Below are 19,558 nucleotides of genomic sequence, written 5' to 3'. Positions count from 1 at the left end.
ACCTGCTGTGTTGCTAAGTGATGTTTAAATTGGTCCACGTTACCTTCTCCATGCCTGCACAGATTGCTACCATCTCTCCTGGTATGACATCGTGTGAGAATACCCTCAACACACTGCGTTATGCCAACAGGTGGGAATACACACCATCAGTAATTGATAGCAATTTAAATAACGCCCTTTTGTCTCAGGAAAAGCAAGTTTACTTTATACCATGCTCAGAAATGATGTCTCCTTCCATTTCAATAGATTAAAGGTACCTACCAGTATTTGCTGAGTAAAGTAAAACTGAGCACAGAGAATGTTTAATCTGTTTACAGTAGTTCTATCTGACGCCTTGGTATCCCTTCTCTCTCTTTTCCTGCTTCCTCTTCCTCCTCTTCTCTCCTGTGTGCCTGTCCTCTGTGTGCTGGCGGGTCTGGTGCCGTTGTGCAGAGTGAAGGAGTTTGGGATCAGTCCATCGGACATCCCCTTCTCCCAGGGCAGTCAGGGAAGCCGCCCTGAGCACTCACCCACCAACACCTTTGAGTATGATGACTTTGCTGCTACTTCTCCCAGCAGGTCAAGCACTCCCCCAACGCACAGCACGTATACACACTTACACATACCGCATGCCACTTATTTCACTGGCCCTAACTACAGTCAGGCCTTACCAGAGCACATTTAGCGGTGTCCATTCTTTTCACCAGCTGCTGGCAGTGGATTTTTTCTTTTAATACATGCATTCCTGCCTTTATTTCTTTTCTCTCCTTCTTTCATTTGGGTGACTCTTCATTCTCCCCTTCCTCCTTTCATTAGTGTTTCCACTGTAATCTTTTCCAGAGCTACTGCATCGTTCTTTTCCTTTCCATCTCCTCACAAACAGTAACATCTTGATGTTTGTGCATGTGGTGGTGTGTATTTGCATGCGCCAGTGTATTTTTGACTTATGCCGTGAGTGAGGACTGGATCCAGACAAGCTATTGGGTGATGGGAGCAGTTCTGACTTCATGGTGTCGTTATATTAATAGATGTTGGAAGGAAAACCAGGTGTTTGTGTACTGCTGATATTTGGTGCAGTGGTGCTGCTAATTCGTCCGTGTAGCTATTAAGTAACAGCGAGCAGGATGAGCTTTTGTTTGAGCCAGCTCCCAGCAGATAATCCCTCTCAACCAGTCCTGATTAATTAGCGCCCTACCAGTGGGTTAGACACAGGTCAGTAATGCCTTATCACCTAAGTCAGGCCTCATTAAACATAAGCTCTATCCAGCCTTAAATACTGTCTGCAGAAGTCCCAATGTGCAGTTTGCCTGACTTTCAAGAGGATGATGTTACATAAGTACACACGCCACTCAATTCCACTGCAAAAGGAAGCAGAATACCACTCTTACGGAACAAAAGAATTAGTCATGTTTAGACTTGGAGCAAGTTCCCACCACGTTAGGTTGTCTGCCCCCATGCATGGTGCCATTGATGCTCTGATCACATATGACTTGGCTATTTGAAGCTCATAGCCCCCTCTTAACTCCATACCCCAGACCTGTTAGCTGTCATGTTGAGAGCAGCTTCTATTTTTGAATAGGTCCATTCTGACCAGTCCACTGTCCCTTGTGTCTGCAGGGTGAAGGAGCTAACAGTGGATCCCAACCAGGTGATGGAGGGTGGCCGACCCAACATCCATGCAGTCAATCAGCTGGACCTTCTGGACGAGGAGTGGCTGAGCAGCTCACCACAGAGGGATGATCTCAAACTGCTCTGTGAGCAGAATGTAAGTATCTGGTTTCAGCCCTCTTTTTATAAGTACGTACCTCACATTCCTCCCCTCATTCTCCTCCTTCACCCTTGCGTGAGTCTTTTTGAGAGGAGGGGCAATTAATTGCATCTAATGACTTTGTTGACAACTTGAAATTGTGTACCTATCTATCTGGGCGGGTTGGTTTCTTACACCAAGAGTGGGCTTGTGTTGGCAGAGCAGTTTTGCCCACTGTGGGTGTGTTAATTCTTACTTTAGTAAGTCTCTATGATCGAGTTTAAGGCAGGAGTGCTATGTATGGCAGTTTTGTTTATAAACGTATACTGTATTAGAGATACTTGGGAGTGACTTATAGGTACTTGGTGTGCCATCTGGACAGGAAGGAAGACAAGGAGACTTGGTGGTGGAATGAGGAAGTACAGGAAAGTATACAGGGGAAGAGGTTGGCAAAGAAGTGAGATAGAGAGATGAAGAAAGTAGACAGGAGTACAAGGAGACAAGAGGTGGCAAAGGCGTATGGTGAGTTGTATGACAGGTTAGACACTAAGGAAGGAGAAAAGGACTTGTACCGATTGGCTAGACAGAGGGACCGAGCTGGGAAGGATGTGCAGCAGGTTAAGGTGATCAAGGATAGAGATGGAAATGTGAGGAGAGTGTGCCGAGAAGGTGGAAGGAATACTTTGAGGGGCTACTGAATGAAGAAAATAAGAGAGAGAGAAGGTTGGATGATGTAGGGATAGTGAATCAGGAAGTTCAGTGGATTAGCAAGGAGGAACTGAGGGCAGCTATGAAGAGGATGAAGAGTGTAGTTTTAACTAGATTGTTTAACACAATCTTGGAAAGTGAGAGGATGCCTGAGGAGTGGAGAAGAAGCATACTGGTACCGATTTTCAAGAACTGGAGCAACTACAGAGGTATAAAGTTGATCAGCCACAGCATGAAGATCTGGGAAAGAGTATTGGAAGCTAGGTTAAGAGGAGGAGAGGTGATGATCAGCAGCAGCAGTATGGTGTCATGCCATGAAAGAGCACCACAGATGTGATGTTTGCTTTGAGAATGTTGGAGAAGTATAGAGAAGGCCAGAAGGAGTTACATTGTGTCTTTGTAGATTTAGAGAAAGCATACGACAGAGTGCCGAGAGAGGAGGTGTGGTATTGTATGAGGAAGTCGGGAGTTGCAGAGAAGTATGTAGGAGTGGTGCAGGATATGTATGAGGGCAGTGTGACAGTGGTGAGGTGTGCGGTTGGAATGACAAATGGGTTCAAGGTGGAGGTGGGATTACATCAAGGATCGGCTCTGAGCCCTTGTTTGCAATGGTGATGGACAGGTTGACGGAGGAGATCAGGCAGGAGTCTCCGTGGACGATGTTTGCGAATGGCATTGTGATCTGTACCAAGAGTAGGGTGCAGGTGGAGGAGAGCCTGGAGAGGTGGAGGTATGCACTGGAGAGAAGAGGAATGAAAGTCTGGAGCAAGATGGAATATCTATACGTGAATGAGAGGGAGGACAGTGGAATGGTGAGGATGCAAGGAGTGGAGGTGACGAAGGCATTTGAGTTTAAATACTTGGGGTCAACTGTCCAAAGTAACGGGGAGTGCAGTAGAGAGGTGTAGAAGAGAGTGCAGGCAGGGTGGAGTGGGTGGAGAAGAGTGTCAGGAGTGATGTGTGACAGAAGGGTACCAGCAAGAGTTAAAGGGAAGGTTTACAAGATGGTAGTGAGACCAGCTATGTTATATGGTTTGGAGACAGTGGTACTGATGAAAAGACAGGAGGTGGAGCTGGAGGTGGCAGAGTTGAAGATGATAAGATTTTAATTGGGAGTGATGAAGAAGGACAGGATTAGGAAGGAGTATATTAGAGGGACAGCTCAGGTTGGACGGTTTGGAGACAAAGCAAGAGAGACAAGATGGAGATGGTTTGGACATGTGTGGAGGAGAGATGCTGGGTATATTGGGAGAAGGATGCTGAATATGGAGCTGCCAGGGAAGAGGAGAAGAGGAAGGCCAAAGAGGAGGTTTATGGATGTGGTGAGGGAGGACATGCAGGTGGCTGGTGGGACAGAGGAAGATGCAGAAGACAGGAAGAGATGGAAACGGATGATCCGCTGTGGCGCCCCCTAACGGGAGCAGCCGAAAGTAGTAGTAGTAGTATTAGAGATACTGGGATTAGACTGACAAATGGCCTTATGGTGTTGGCACCAGGCTATCGTGTCATTATCCCATGAACCCCCATGAATTTTCATGAATTCAAAATCTATTTGCCTTTTTTTCCCCCTTTCTTTCTTATTGATGGGTTGTTTTTAGACTGGTGGTAGACTTATTTGTCTCAGTCTTGTTTTTCTGCCAGTTTCCACCTCTCTGCTAGGAGGAAAGAGGTACCAGAGTACAGACTGGACCCTTTTTATAGAATTGCATAGACTTGACCCTGCCTAGAGGGCAAACACCCAGACGACAGGACCCTGCCGAGACGGGGCAGGAGTCACAGTGGTTGAGCTCCTGTTTTACCTCTTAGTATGATAATAATAATGGCCCTGTGATGGCCTGGCGGACCAGGGTGTCTCCCCGCCTGCCATCCTAGGACTGCTGGGATAGGCTCCCGCATCCCCTCGACCCTGAGCGCAGGCTAAGCGGTTTTGATAAAGTGCAAGTTTTGAATGTCTTTCTCTCCAGGAAGAGGAAGTGTCCCCCCAGCTCTTCACCTTCCATGAGGCTGTGTCTCAAATGGTGGAGATGGAGGAGCAGGTTCTGGAGGATCACCGCGCTGTTTTTCAGGTCAGAACAGGACAACAAAATACATATGTGCACACACTTTTTGTTTTCCATCTAAACTACTTTCTCTTGTGTATAACTTGAGACACAGCTAGAAGAATGTTTGTTTAGTATATTTAGTATATCTCTCCAGCCATTGACATGCACCAGACAAAATGGCTGTAATAAGGACACCACCATGTTACTTTTAACACAAGACTTTGCACACACACACACACACATATATATATATATCAACACAGATACAGGAGAAAAAAAGTTTTAATATATAGCAGTACAGGCCTGTTTCGTGTGTCGCGCACTCATCAGCTGCTAATGTGGTTCAACAAAGAAAACAGTTTGCGTTGCCCAGCGTCACGCCCCTCATTTCGGTGGACAGCAACCAATCAGATGAGAGAACATTTAAACTATAACAACCAATGGGGTAGGTAGTTACGATGCCCTGCAACCAATGAAGGGGTAGAAAACATGACAACGAATGGGGCAAGGGACTGGGGCTTGTTTTGAAAAAGCATTTAGGGACCAGGGCACTGTTGAAATAGCCTACATTTAAAATATAACAATGTAATTTGTGTGAATCATATAGTGGGGTGGTGTTGGGCCACAGTTAAAATATAAAAATACAACTTCTAATAAATGTCATATGTGTATCATCTAATTGGGGGGGAGGGATAATAAAGACATTTTACTAGTAGTTACAAAGCAGATATGTTTTTCGGTGTCTACAGTTGGTGGCCAATTTGTTTCTACTATTCAAGGTGGACATATCAGGTCTGCAGATAATAAAATACTCTTCTGCCAAGCACAGGTCACATCTTTTACCTCTAACTGAATATGCACTACTCTATGTAAGGGTTTTTCATGAGACAGAATAACCGATATTCTTGTCTACCAATGACCAATTGTGGCGGCTTAAGGCGGTTGCATGTCTTGCATGTTCATGTCTGAAGCTACTCATATGGGCGTTAAACCTCATTTTAAAAGGTCCCTCTCTTAATCCAAACTGACTTCCTGGACATCTCATTAGACCTTAGAAATGGTACATACGGACCAGACATGAAGCCCAACAATATACTGCAATACATCCACAGAGAAAGCAGTCATCCAACCTCCATCTGGAAAAATACCCCAGTGAGCATAAACAAGAGACTCTCATGTTTATCATCCAGCGAAGCCATCTTTAACGAAGCAGCCCCCCATACCAGGAAGCCTTACAAACATGTGGATATGATTTCAGACTTAAGTACAATCCACCACCAATTAGCGACAGCCAGCAAGAAAGAAAAAAACGCAGCCGAAGGTGGAACGTCACCTGGTATAATCCTCCTACAGCGACACCGTGTGGCCTCTGATATTGGAAAACTATTTTTCAAGCTTTGGATGAGTGCTTTCCCCCAGACCATCAACTGAGACACTATTCAACAGGAACACAGTCAAAATGAGCTACAGCTGCATGCCAGATGTTCAGCAGGTTATTCATCCCACAACACAAGCATCATGACCAAGACACACACCCCCTCACCACAACCAAACACCTCCAACTGCAACTGCTGTGTTAAGGCATCGTGTCCTCTTGAAGGAAAATGCCAGACAGAGGGAGTCATCTACCAGGCATCAGTGACAAGAGAAGACAACTGCAATGTGGACGCTTACGTTGGACTAACAGAAGGCCTTTTACGCCCATATGAGTAGCTTCAGACATGCTCATGCAAGACATGCAGCGGCTTTAAGCCGCCACAATTGGTCATTGGTAGACAAGAATATCGGTTACTCTGTCTCATGAAAAACCCTTACATAGAGTAGTGCGTATTCAGTTAGGGGTAAAAGATGTGACCTGTGCTTGGCAGAAAAGTATTTTCTTATTTGCAGACCTGATATGTCCACCTTGAATAATAGAAATGAATTGGCCACCAGTTGTAGACATTGAAAAAAAATATCTGCTTTGTAACTACAAGTAAAACGTCTTTATTATCCCTCCCCCCCCTTAGATGATAAACATATGACATTTATTACATGTTGTATTTTTATATTTTAACTGCCCGTCCTTCCAACTGTGCCCCAACACCACCCCACTATATGATTCACATAAAGTACCTTCTTATATTTTAAATGTAGGCTATTTCAACAGTGCCCTGGTCCCTAAATGCTTTTCAAAACAAGCCCCAGTCCCTTACCCCATTGGTTGTCATGTTTTCTACTCCTCCATTGGTTGCTGCGCATCATAACTACCTACCCCATACTGGACGGGTGCTTTACTGTGAGGGTGGATACTCTGGTACTGGACGGGTGCTTTACTGTGAGGGTGGATACTCTGGTACTGGACGGGTGCTTTACTGTGAGGGTGGATACTCTGGTACTGGACGGGTGCTTTACTGTGAGGGTGGATACTCTGGTACTGGGCCTCACAGTTCTTCCACACGGTCTTGCCAAGTAAAACTGTGTGCTACATGTGCTCATGTGTTTCCTCTGAGCAGGAGTCTATCCGGTGGCTGGAGGATGAGAAGGTGCTGTTGGAGATGACGGAGGAGGTGGATTATGATGTGGACTCCTATGCCACCCAGCTGGAGCAGATCCTGGACCAGAAGATAGATATCCTCACTGAGCTGCGAGGTGTGAGGGGATCCAGATGTAAATGTTGTGGTGGTGGTGTGCCTTTCTGACAGTTCACTAGTCACTTCCTCACTTTGCCCAGACAAAAACCAGTCAGTAGTTACAAGTCTTTGTTTAGTCAGTACGCCAGACCAGCGTACCGGTCACGCCGCTACACGGCATCAGCAAACAACTGGTCACTTGAATCGCATGTTCTCCTTCTGCTTCCTGTCCACAGACAAAGTGAAGTCGTTCCGCGCTGCGCTCCAGGAGGAGGAACAAGCCAGTAAGCAAATCAATCCCAAGCGGCCGCGTGCTCTGTAGGTGCTGGTGGCCCAGGAGGCTTAACGTGGCAGTCCAGAGACCACTAGAGACGTGTGGAGCAGCTCCGGCTGTGACTAGAAGATAAAGGATGTGTCTGATAACAAGCAGGCTGGCAGCAGATTACATGAAATACTCCTCCAAACTTAACGTGGCTGTTAGTTTACTCTGGTCTTGTAAGAAGTTAGGGAGGGAAATGATCTTTATTTCCCCTTCTTCTTTCTTTTTTTTTTTTTTGGTAGTTTTTATTTTGTGGATGATGGTTAGTTTCATGCCCCTGCCCTTTATTTTATTTTATTTATTTTCTACTTATTTGTACTTTCGTTAAAGGAATGGCTGTTGACCTTGTTCCGGAGGGCTCATCTGGAACATGCTTTACGGTTTACGATGTGACACCAGTGTTTGGTTTCTGGTAGCTGTGGCTGACATGTCTGCATGTGCACTCAGTGATGGCGTAACGCCAGCGTCCCCCATCGTCACGCTCTTGGGTCCCCCCTCATTCAGCACTGTGTACCGCTGTGTCTCATTAGGTTCTGTCTTCTCCTCGCCAAACCTTCTGAGTTTCAGACTGCGGGGAAGAGCCCCGAGTTTAGTCCTGCTGCTCCTCCTGTACTCCACTTCATCGTCCAGCTCAACTTTTTAATAGTAGTTTGTTTTGTGCCATGTCAGTTCGTGTGGCTACCGTCTCATAATAAAGAAAAGGTAATGTAAAAAACAAGTTTCCACCCCATTTAACACTTTGTTATAAAAACGAAACTAGAAAAAACACTATTACCAGATATAAAGTGAATACCACTGACCGTATGTCGAGTCTGTTGCTCAGTGTTTGCACCAGATGTAATGCTGGATGAAGAATAAATACTCACATGTTTGACTGGAGCCTTTCTGTGTCAAGTCCAGGTGTGCGTTAGTGGTTTTGCTGTCCGCTTGTAGTACACAATTTATCCCATCTTAAATCTACACAATGACGTCCTTTCATTTTAGGGTCCAGAGAGACCGCAAAGGTTGTGAGGGGGAAGAGGGAGACACCGGAACATCAGGAGTACTTGGCTGCAGCCTGCAGAATGGGGCGGGGTTCAACATCGAAGGTTTACTCCCTCCCATCCTTAACCCTGTTCAACCCCGGCCAAATCGACAGTTAAACCAAGCAAATCAAACGGTGGGTGGGATTAAACACAGGTCGTTGGCCGCTGCACCCAGGTACAACTAACGCTAAGAGCTAGCTCGTAGGGAGAAGAAGCTCAGTCTGCGTGAAATGAGAACCTGCATTCAAGTTTCCGTGTCCAAGAAAATAAATCACACCAGGGCAAAGAACTGTATTATTGATTGTGTTATTGTTGTTGCCCATCAACACGTCTAATAACAACAGAACATTCTGATTACTGCACATTGGCCCAGTGGTTAGTGCTGTTGCCTCACAGCAAGAAGGCCCTGGGTTCGAACCCCGGGGTTGTCCAACCTTGGGGGTCATCCTGGGTCGTCCTCTGCGGAGTTTGCATGTTGTCCCCGTGTCTGTAGTGGGTTTCCTCCAGGTGCTCCGGTTTTCCCACGTTCAGAAAGACACGCATGTCAGGGTTAATACTCCTGTCTGTGCCCCTGACCGAAGCAGGGCAAGACCAACTGGAGGTGGTCCCCGGGCGCTGCACGGCGGCTGCCCACTGCTGCTCGCTACACAGCTAGCATGGGGTGCATGCAGAGAAGAATTCCCCCACGGGATCAATAAAGTATACCGAAAAACCAAAACATGCTGTCCACTGCCCTTGATCAAGGCACAGACCTCAGAACTTCGAGTTGGGCACCACACGGTGGCTGCCCACTGCTTCTAAGTAGTTAAATGGGTCAAATGCAGACAACTAATTAGCCCATGGTGATTGATCAAGTGTAACAGCACTGTGACATTTTACAAAGAAAAGTGATGTGATGTTCAGAATGATTACAGATCTCAACCAAATAGTTTTTGGACTTTTATCAGTGCTACTCACAACCACTCGGCTGCCATCTTACATCGTTTCTGTCAAATCCAAAGCCAAGACTTTAGCCAAACGTGGGAAAAAAAAACATTTGTGTACTTGCCATGGATGGGTAAGTATGCAAAGCTACCTTTAACCTACACTTAAGATTGAACTTTGTGTACTGAGTGCCTTACACTTGTCATAACTGACTTGGTCCGTTTCATTAAAGTTTTCATTTGAGTCTCCCCACAAGGCACAACGTTTGGTCAGAGTAACGCGTTACATTCCTCCCTCCAAGCCAACAGTCAGTATCTGTCCCTCACTTCCCCCTCATGGGGGGATGTGACTTCGACTAATGGGCAATATGATGATATGGCATTGGACCAAGTTCCTGCAGCCATTTAGGAGAAGTGGATCCCTGCAGAGTTGAACGCATGGAGCAGCCTGTGGATGAAGCCACATGCACATTAACCACAGTATGCAGCCAGGATCTTGTAACTCATGTGGAAGAATAGCAAGGGGATCCTACATAAATGAGTGGCAGTCTTTTACACTTACACTATGAAGTCATCAATATCCATGGACCTGGCTCTCTTCTCACTGAAGTCTACCTCCTGCAGAACACTTTCAATCTTCTTGGTGATGCTGAAGTCTTCTGGGATTTCCTGTTGAGGAAGAACATGAGGTGACAAACTGTAGCCTTAACCATCTGTATACTCAAACTGCATCGAGACAGGTGCCGTGACAGGGTGGTACAAAGGCAGGGCATTTCCTCACCACATTGTGTACGGAGCAGTGTATTTTATAGTTCTTCTCCAACAGCTGCTCAACCGCGGTGGACCTGGGGATTCAAAAGCAGTGTGAGTCTTCCTGCCCCCGCCACACACGCCACTGAAAACAATGTTTGAGTGACGGTGCTGCTGCCACTGAAGGTGCTTACTTAAAAGCTGCATTGAGCGTTTTATTTTTCCTCACAAAGGCGATCCTCACCAGTCCGTCCCACTCCTTTGGGAGTAAAAAAAAAAAAAATCAGACACATAAAAGTTCTCTGGTCAAATGTATTGTAATGCCTGTATTTCTCACATGATGTAACTGACCATTACCGTTTCCCATTCAAGGAACAACAACTCACCTGGAAGTTGATAGGAGGGGGCGGGTTCTTGGGTTCTATTCTAACAACACTTGACTCTACTTTGGGAGGAGGGCGGAAGTTGTTCTTCCCCACCTGAGAGGAGAAGAAGATTTTCATTCTGAGTGATACAGCAGGGACCACAGGATCAATCAATACAACAGAGACCGACATTATGTTTGCCACAGCTGTCAACATACTGAACATGCCTTTGCGTTTACATTTGCAGTCATCAAGGCTTGCTGCTAGTGTGACTGTTCAGTAACACGTGACACACTGACCTTCATGAGATGGTCTACACGGGCAAGAAGCTGTGTATTGATGGAAAGTCTGCAATACAACTTGTCTCCAGGCTTGGCAACCAATCGCATGGCAAACTCCCTTTGGAACATCAACACTGCACACCTTCATGAGGGAAATTAAGCTGTGTTACAGGTGAACAGAACAAAGTAAAGGGATCATGTGTAATATTTTGGCTTTCCTGAAGCATAATGTGACCTGCACTTTTCGGCAGGGGTTGCAGAGTTGTAACTGAAGCAAAGTGAACTCACACCAATCCCACCCAAACTTCTGCTATGCAGCCATCACTGTAAATAATATCTCCTGAACGCATTTGAAAAAGGCAGATACATAGGCAGATACATAGAGATGTGCTGGGTATCAGCCACCATTTTTTCCGATTCAGACCGTTTTATCTATTGCAGAAGGGCAACTCAGTTCAGTCTAGCCAGACCATACACAACTCGGAGACAAGCGGCAATCAGCAGTATGTCAGAGGCAGATCAGTACATGGGCGCCCTCGTGTGGCCATATTTATTTGCTTGTCTTGCTTGCTTGAAGAATAACCGCAACATGTCTGTGAATGTTCTCATTCATCCAGGTCATGGTTATCCAAAGGAGCTGAATGAAGTGCAACTGGACTTGGTATATATCTGTGAAATATCCTTTGGATATTAAAGAATGACGTGTCCATGTTGAATTCATGTTGTCATTCCTACCGCTGAACAATTGAGGTCAACATTCATGAAGAAATGAAACATTTCCTCTTTGTTCAAAACAGAAAATGCTGAGAGGAGCTTCAATAGATTTCTTACCGGAAGAAAGGCCTGTGTAGCAGCAACTTGAAGACAAAGGGTGATGAAATCTACAAAACAAATTGAGGCTTAGTTAAGAATATATTTGGCATGCATGGTATGTCCTCACATACTATATAGAACCAGGTTTGTGTGGGTTTCCCATCCATTTACCTGATATGGCAAATTTGCTACACAAACGTCAAAGAAAGGGAGAGCTGTTTTTAGCACATCTCCAACTAAAATCTGGAGTTTGGTCTGCATGGGTCTGTTAAAAGATGGAAAAAACACCATCACAACACATTTTCACCCAAGGCAAACAGAACACAATCTTATTTAGTCAGGGGCCCTACAGCGTAGATGCAGGATGGATTAGGCTCAGCGTTTTCAGTTTTATTTTTAAAGCCATCCAGCATGCCAAATTTCGCCACAAGAGGACACTGTTACATAACCTCACATGAACAGGAACAACTTTTGGCTCCGTGGAAACAAAAAAATCCGGGTGAAAATCAGTTTAAACCGATCTGCTCCTTTGAAAAAATCTGGGTATTTTTTGTTGAAAACCGGTAAAAACCAAAAACGCTGAGCCTTGAGGATGGAGGAGCTTTACCTACATGAACTATGGGGAATGCAGATGTAGAAATAATGTTTTTTCTTTCACCACCCAAATGTTCCCATAGAAGCATGCTGCTGACCATCAGAGTACTACTGACTCGTTCCGATATTTTAAATTTGCATTGTCTTCTATTTCTGAAGCATCACGTTACAGACTGGTAAATATGGATACTCACGTGCACTGTACTCTCTTCTGAAGTTCTGCCACCAACCTGCAGTCCAATTCACAGGCGACAACCTAAGAAGACAAAACTGTGAAACTGAGAGCTGAAGATCAATTTCTGGGGTACTATAGCTGACAGCAAAGTGAAAAAAAATATACTCTTCATTCTAGGAAATCTATTGGCTCAAGTTAATGATAAAACTGTAATGGAAAAGGGTATTCTCTTTGGAAGAATGGCTTCAAGAGAAAAACAATACACTGTACCAGAGACCCCCAACGTTTCTTACACCGTGGCCCTGCTTTATATTTAGAATATTTCCACAGCCCGGCCAGTCTGCCATTCCACAGGGAGCAGCATGGGGAAGCATTGTTTGACACTAAAACTGCCAATATCATCCTTGCATTCATGTACAATTAACAGAATTCGATGCTAATAAAACAGAGAGAAGTTTATCCTATTGGCATAGCCAGGGCTACCTATAGGATTTCTTTCCCTGGCACGCACACACACACCATGTTTGACACTTGAATGGGCTGTAAGAAAACAATCGCCTATCCAATATTACATGTTGCATCTGGGTTAGCCCGTATGGCAGAACAGCTGTAAGAACGGTTAATTCTAGCCAAGACTGTGTTCAAGAAGTCTGGTTCCAGTGGCCGTTCACCCTGGAGCGAAAGCTGAGATGCAACATTTATAACCGGGCCACGGACCCGGGTCATTGGGGACCACTGCTCTACCCTGTGACATAGTGAAGCAACCCAATATTACCTCCCCAGATCAAGAAAATTACTTTTTTTTTGTATCGAGTCCCCATAATAAATCTCGGGGTTTCAATTGTAGAGCCAACACCTGGTAAAACAGACGACGCAGAAAGGGTCGATCACATATAAAATGACATCCAAATTCAGTTCTGAGGTGTCAAAGAAAAACAATCACCCCATGAGAGTAAAAATAAAAACTGCAATGCACTTTTCAGGAACCTTCTACTTTCCTGTTACAATGAATTATTAATAGCACAGAACACCTTGCAAAGACTACAGTAGCCTCGGTCTCCTGCAGGTTAGACGTAGCACCTTGCAGAGACTACAGTAGCCTCAGTCTCCTGCAGGTTAGACCTAACACCTTGCAGAGACTACAGTAGCCTCGGTCTCCTGCAGGTTAGACGGAACACCTTGCAGAGACTACAGTAGCCTCGGTCTCCTGCAGGTTAGACGTTAACACCTTGCTGAGACTACAGTAGCCTTGGTCTCCTGCAGGTTAGACCTAACACCTTGCAGAGACTACAGTAGCCTCGGTCTCCTGCAGGTTAGACGTTAACACCTTGCAGAGACTACAGTAGCCTCGGTCTCCTGCAGGTTAGATGGAACACCTTGCAGAGACTACAGTAGCCTCGGTCTCCTGCAGGTTAGACGGAACACCTTGCAGAGACTACAGTAGCCTCGGTCTCCTGCAGGTTAGACCTAACACCTTGCAGAGACTACAGTAGCCTCGGTCTCCTGCAGGTTAGACCTAACACCTTGCAGAGACTACAGTAGCCTCGGTCTCCTGCAGGTTAGACGTTAACACCTTGCAGAGACTACAGTAGCCTCGGTCTCCTGCAGGTTAGACCTAACACCTTGCAGAGACTACAGTAGCCTCGGTCTCCTGCAGGTTAGACGTTAACACCTTGCAGAGACTACAGTAGCCTCGGTCTCCTGCAGGTTAGACGGAACACCTTGCAGAGACTACAGTAGCCTCGGTCTCCTGCAGGTTAGACCTAACACCTTGCAGACTACAGTAGCCTCGGTCTCCTGCAGGTTAGACCGAACACCTTGCAGACTACAGTAGCCTCGGTCTCCTGCAGGTTAGATGGAACACCTTGCAGAGACTACAGTACCCTCGGTCTCCTGCAGGTTAGACGGAACACCTTGCAGAGACTACAGTAGCCTCGGTCTCATGCAGGTTAGACCTAACACCTTGCAGAGACTACAGTAGCCTCGGTCTCCTGCAGGTTAGACCTAACACCTTGCAGAGACTACAGTAGCCTCGGTCTCATGCAGGTTAGATGTAACACCTTGCAGAGACTACAGTAGCCTCGGTCTCCTGCAGGTTAGACCTAACACCTTGCAGAGACTACAGTAGCCTCGGTCTCCTGCAGGTTAGACCTAACACCTTGCAGACTACAGTAGCCTCGGTCTCCTGCAGGTTAGATGGAACACCTTGCAGAGACCACAGTAGCCTCGGTCTCCTGCAGGTTAGATGGAACACCTTGCAGAGACTACAGTACCCTCGGTCTCCTGCAGGTTAGACGGAACACCTTGCAGAGACTACAGTAGCCTCGGTCTCATGCAGGTTAGACCTAACACCTTGCAGAGACTACAGTAGCCTCGGTCTCCTGCAGGTTAGACAGAACACCTTGTAGAGACTATATTAGGCTGCGTTGGTCATTATGCAGACGCAGTAGCGTGATATGAATTCTTCTTTAACTCAGCATCTCCACCTTATCTAAGAGTGGAGGCTGGGGTTGTAGTACACCATCCTTCAAAACGAACAACAGCACTGACCTCACCTTTTTGGCTTTCTCAAGGAGCTTAACAGTCATGTTACCGGTTCCAGGTCCCACTTCCAGAACCACATCGGTCGGTCTTAGGGCAGCCTGCAAATAGCAACACAGTTTTAAATTCTGAAACCAAGATCGAGGACAAATCTGGCTCCACAGATCTGCGAACAAGGACCAAATCAAGTGTTTGTGTCGACGCGGACAAGGAGGACGGCTTGCAGACGACTGACAAGCTACTGGAAAACACGTGTCCCACCTTCTCGATGATTCCGTTAACCACCAGAGGGTTCTTCAGGATGTGCTGGCCGATGCCGGTGTTGAACATGATACCTGGGTTAGACAGGGGTAGACGTCGTTTAGAGCCGGGTCCATGCTAAGAGATTAGCGCCTGTCAAACATACCCTACTAACCCCCCGACACGAGTACAAGGACACATTCACTCACTCACTCACTCATCCTCACTCACTCATCCTCACGTCGTACAGTGGGGCGCTACTACAGCGCGCAGCCTCGCTCATGAAAAGATCATTTTAAATCAAACTCCTGCGGAGGGGAACGCCAGCAAGCTAGCGCGGATAGCCAGTAGACTAGCGCGGCTAGGCTAGCCAGCAGGCTAGCGCGGCTAGGCTAGCCAGCAGGCTAGCGCGGCTAGGCTAGCCAGCAGGCTAGCGCGGCTAGGCTAGCCAGCAGGCTAGCGCGGCTAGGCTAGCCAGCAGGCTAGCGCGGCTGAGAGCTGCCACGCCGTACCTTGGTTCTTCACTTCCTGGTGCTGCCTGCTTCTCTTCTCTGCCTTGACCTTCGGCATTTTCGCTTTTCTCTCTCCAGACACAGAAACAGCAAAACCTTAAGGTGTCCCGAACTACCCCTGCAGAGCAACACGCGTGCTCCCAGCCTCTCCAGTGACGTAAACAGGATGTACGCACACGTGAAACAGCCATAACAGGAAGTCACTGCCCACTAACGGAAACCAAGGAAAAGCTCTTTATTTGCATGGGTTATGAACTAAGATCACATCATTGACAAGTTACAGTAGACACATTAAAGGACACAACAAGATAAATATATTTATGTATAGAAGTACATGTGTTCAACATGAGCTGGTGTCCTAGTCGCAGGTGGGAAGGTCCTCCAGTGTCATAGCAATGTCTCGGATTTTGGGGTCATCCATCCAATTCACTTTACAGGCCAAAAGCATGCCCTGAGGAAAGAAGCATGGGGCAATACTAAATTCACCACTCTTCTGACATGCAGGCTATTTCTGAAGTGTTGTGTAAGGTTCCTTCACCGTTTACCCTTAAGACGTTCTGCGTCATAAAAGCCATTCGTCTGTATTTCTCTAGGTTAGCCTGGCCTTTCTCCCGGGCCGATTTGTACACGTCCATACTGGGGAGATCCTTCTTGTGCAGCAACTCGTCCATCTCTTTCATCTTCTGGTGCAGGAGCCGCTTCAGTTCTAGAATTAGTGAATTTACAAGATCTGGTGAAAGCCTGAAGCAACACTTTCCACTGACTTGCCACCAGGGCTCGAAATTAACGATGTCCCGATGTCCCGGGGACCATAAAAAATCCTACCGGGACACAAATATATTTTGTCTGGGACAATTCCGGGACAGTGAAAAAAAAATGTCAAAGTAAACTTCGAAATAGGTGTTATTTGCAAAGTCATTAATTATGAGTATCTAGATGTTACTTTGTCGTTTGAATAATTTAATAAAAACGTGTGAACGGTGAAACTACAGAGGGCTTACGTTCTGGCGGCACCTCACAATAGGGCAGTCAATCACCTGCTCGTGCAAATCATAGAATGCATCTACGTCATCCAATCTGCCAGTGGGTGCTGCCTGACTCGCGCCAATGCAACGTTCATAGAGCCAGAGCGATAGACCATCATCAACGTTCATAGAGCCAGAGCGATAGACCATCATCAACATTCAGAGCCAGAGCGATAGACCATCATCAACGTTCATAGAGCGATAGACCATCATCAACATTCATAGAGCCAGAGCGATAGACCATCATCAACATTCATAGAGCCAGAGCGACAGACCATCAACGTTCATAGAGCCAGAGCGATAGACCATCATCAACATTCATGGAGCCAGAGCGATAGACCATCATCAACGTTCATAGAGCCAGAGCGACAGACCATCAACGTTCATAGAGCCAGAGCGATGGACCATCATCAACGTTCATAGAGCCAGAGCGATAGACCATCATTAACGTTCATAGAGCCAGAGCGATAGACCATCATCAACGTTCATAGAGCCAGAGCGATAGACCATCATCAACGTTCATAGAGCCAGAGCGATAGACCATCATCAATGACAGTTAAAAGAAGAAGAAAGAAATGCTGAGGTGGTTGAATAAACAGCCCCCTGATGCAAGCCCCAATACTGCCGACTCCCGAAACTCCCGGAACTAATATTCATATGTTTAATAAAAGAATAAGTATTTTAAACTTATATGGTGGACCAGAGTCCATGGTGTGATGATTAAGGGACAAAAAAGGATCAAATTATATTTATTCTGCATAATTGGGGGGGGCGACGACAAGAATTAAAATTTGGGACACTGTTGGTTATATCCGGGACAATACAAAGTAGAATTCGGGACAGTTGTGGGACACTGAGGAAAAAAGTTAATTTCAAGCCCTGCTTGCCACAGAGTTGGCACAAGTCTTCATTTCCCAAAATCGATAAAAAGAGGCCAAGGATCTCGCCTGATACAAGCAAATGTATGTGAAGAGAATTTTTTAAAACGTTTATAAAAGCAAGGCTGAATCAGTCGTAAAAAACACCTGATTTATTTAGTGTCTGTAGCATCACTCTAAGGATGGCAGGGACATACCAAGCCTCTTCTTCTGTATTTCTGTGATTTGATCCTCAAGCTCTCTTGACTCCTGTTGAGGGAAAACAGAAAGAAATGATACTTCAGTTTGATACAGTATTTTCAGTAAACAAAGTAATAGTAAATAGAAAGTAGTAGTAGTAGACAATATTTTCATCAACACCTTTTACTGTGAGTTACTAAACAGTTAATCTTGCATTTGCTATCTGCCAAAGGCATCCATAGCCACCACACCCAACCAGCCCCCCTCATCTGACATCATCAGTAGCTGCCGACAGCCAATGTTCACGTTCTGAATATGGCTCGTCAAAACCAAACTATATACACCTTTACTCTCTAATGGTTTTAAAATCAGGCTTTGATCCCAAACTAGCAGCAAGTTACATCATCTAGTCTGGACGGCCATGATAGCCCAAGATCCCAAACTAGCAGCAAGTTAAATCAACTAGTCTGGACAGCCATGATAGCCCAAGATCCCAAACTAGCAGCAAGTTAAATAGACCAGTCTGGACGGCCATGATAGCCCAAGATCCCAAACTAGCAGCAAGTTAAATCAACTAGTCTGGACGGCCATGATAGCCCAAGATCCCAAACTAGCAGCAAGTTACATCATCTAGTCTGGACGGCCATGATAGCCCAAGATCCCAAACTAGCAGCAAGTTACATCATCTAGTCTGGACGGACATGATAGCCCAAGATCCCAAACTAGCAGCAAGTTACATCATCTAGTCTGGACGGACATGATAGCCCAAGATCCCAAACTGCAGCAAGTTACGTCATCTAGTCTAGATGGCCATGATAGCCCAAGATCCCAAACTAGCAGCAAGTTAAAATCAACTAGTCTGGACGGCCATGATAAGCCAAGATCCCAAACTAGCAGCAAGTTACGTCATCTAGTCTGGACGGCCATGATAGGCCAAGATCCCAAACTAGCAGCAAGTTACATCATCTAGTCTGGACGGACATGATAGCCCAAGATCCCAAACTAGCAGCAAGTTACATCATCTAGTCTGGACGGACATGATAGCCCAAGATCCCAAACTGCAGCAAGTTACGTCATCTAGTCTAGATGGCCATGATAGCCCAAGATCCCAAACTAGCAGCAAGTTAAAATCAACTAGTCTGGACGGCCATGATAGGCCAAGATCCCAAACTAGCAGCAGGTTACGTCATCTAGTCTGGACGGCCATGATAGGCCAAGATCCCAAACTAGCAGCAAGTTACGTCATCTAGTCTGGACGACCATGATAGCCCAAGATCCCAAGCTAGCAGCAATTTACGTCATCTAGTCTGGACGGCCATGATAGGCCAAGATCCCAAACTAGCAGCAAGTTAAATCAACTAGTCTGGACAGCCATGATAGCCCAAGATCCCAAACTAGCAGCAAGTTAAATCAACTAGTCTGGACGGCCATGATAGCCCAAGATCCCAAACTAGCAGCAAGTTACATCATCTAGTCTGGACGGCCATGATAGCCCAAGATCCTAAACTAGCAGCAAGTTACATCATCTAGTCTGGACGGACATGATAGCCCAAGATCCCAAACTAGCAGCAAGTTACATCATCTAGTCTGGACGGCCATGATAGCCCAAGATCCTAAACTAGCAGCAAGTTACATCATCTAGTCTGGACGGACATGATAGCCCAAGATCCTAAACTAGCAGCAAGTTACATCATCTAGTCTGGACGGACATGATAGCCCAAGATCCCAAACTGCAGCAAGTTACATCATCTAGTCTGGATGGCCATGATAGCCCAAGATCCCAAACTAGCAGCAAGTTAAAATCAACTAGTCTGGACGGCCATGATAAGCCAAGATCCCAAACTAGCAG

The 19,558-nt window shown here is 46.0% G+C and overlaps 3 protein-coding genes across 6 annotated transcripts in view; 1 reads left to right on the top strand and 2 right to left on the bottom strand.

Annotated features, from left to right (window-relative positions):
* Positions 1-8,281, top strand: part of kif2a (kinesin family member 2a) — a 54,781-nt gene extending 46,500 nt beyond the window's left edge. The window contains exons 16-21 of one of the 2 annotated variants that reach the window (XM_056287143.1): positions 63-130; positions 433-558; positions 1,597-1,744; positions 4,399-4,500; positions 6,972-7,107; positions 7,325-8,281. In XM_056287143.1, the coding sequence (XP_056143118.1) occupies positions 63-130; positions 433-558; positions 1,597-1,744; positions 4,399-4,500; positions 6,972-7,107; positions 7,325-7,410 (666 nt within the window). In that variant the 3' untranslated portion in view covers positions 7,411-8,281. The remainder of the gene's footprint in view (positions 1-62; positions 131-432; positions 559-1,596; positions 1,745-4,398; positions 4,501-6,971; positions 7,108-7,324) is intronic. The other variant, XM_056287152.1, reaches the window with a different exon arrangement.
* Positions 8,282-8,720: 439 nt separating this feature from the next.
* Positions 8,721-15,797, bottom strand: dimt1l (DIM1 dimethyladenosine transferase 1-like (S. cerevisiae)). The gene is made up of 12 exons (XM_056287226.1): positions 15,627-15,797; positions 15,136-15,209; positions 14,889-14,975; positions 12,353-12,414; positions 11,736-11,829; positions 11,583-11,632; positions 10,770-10,893; positions 10,492-10,584; positions 10,300-10,364; positions 10,137-10,200; positions 9,918-10,024; positions 8,721-9,803 (listed from the first exon to the last, which is right to left on the bottom strand). Exons 1-12 carry the CDS (start codon positions 15,682-15,684, stop codon positions 9,761-9,763), a joined length of 921 nt encoding a protein of 306 aa, XP_056143201.1. The 5' UTR covers positions 15,685-15,797; the 3' UTR covers positions 8,721-9,760.
* Positions 15,755-19,558, bottom strand: part of cenph (centromere protein H) — a 27,710-nt gene continuing 23,906 nt past the window's right edge. For 2 of the 3 annotated variants that reach the window (XM_056287344.1, XM_056287489.1), the window contains 3 exons: positions 17,727-17,778; positions 16,172-16,332; positions 15,856-16,077 (listed from right to left, as the gene is read on the bottom strand). In XM_056287344.1, the coding sequence (XP_056143319.1) occupies positions 15,985-16,077; positions 16,172-16,332; positions 17,727-17,778 (306 nt within the window). In that variant the 3' untranslated portion in view covers positions 15,856-15,984. The other variant, XM_056287420.1, reaches the window with a different exon arrangement.

This window comes from Lampris incognitus, chromosome 1 (assembly GCF_029633865.1).
Source record: "Lampris incognitus isolate fLamInc1 chromosome 1, fLamInc1.hap2, whole genome shotgun sequence".
NCBI lineage: Eukaryota > Metazoa > Chordata > Actinopteri > Lampriformes > Lampridae > Lampris > Lampris incognitus.
This window is presented reverse-complemented; position numbering and strand designations above follow the sequence as displayed.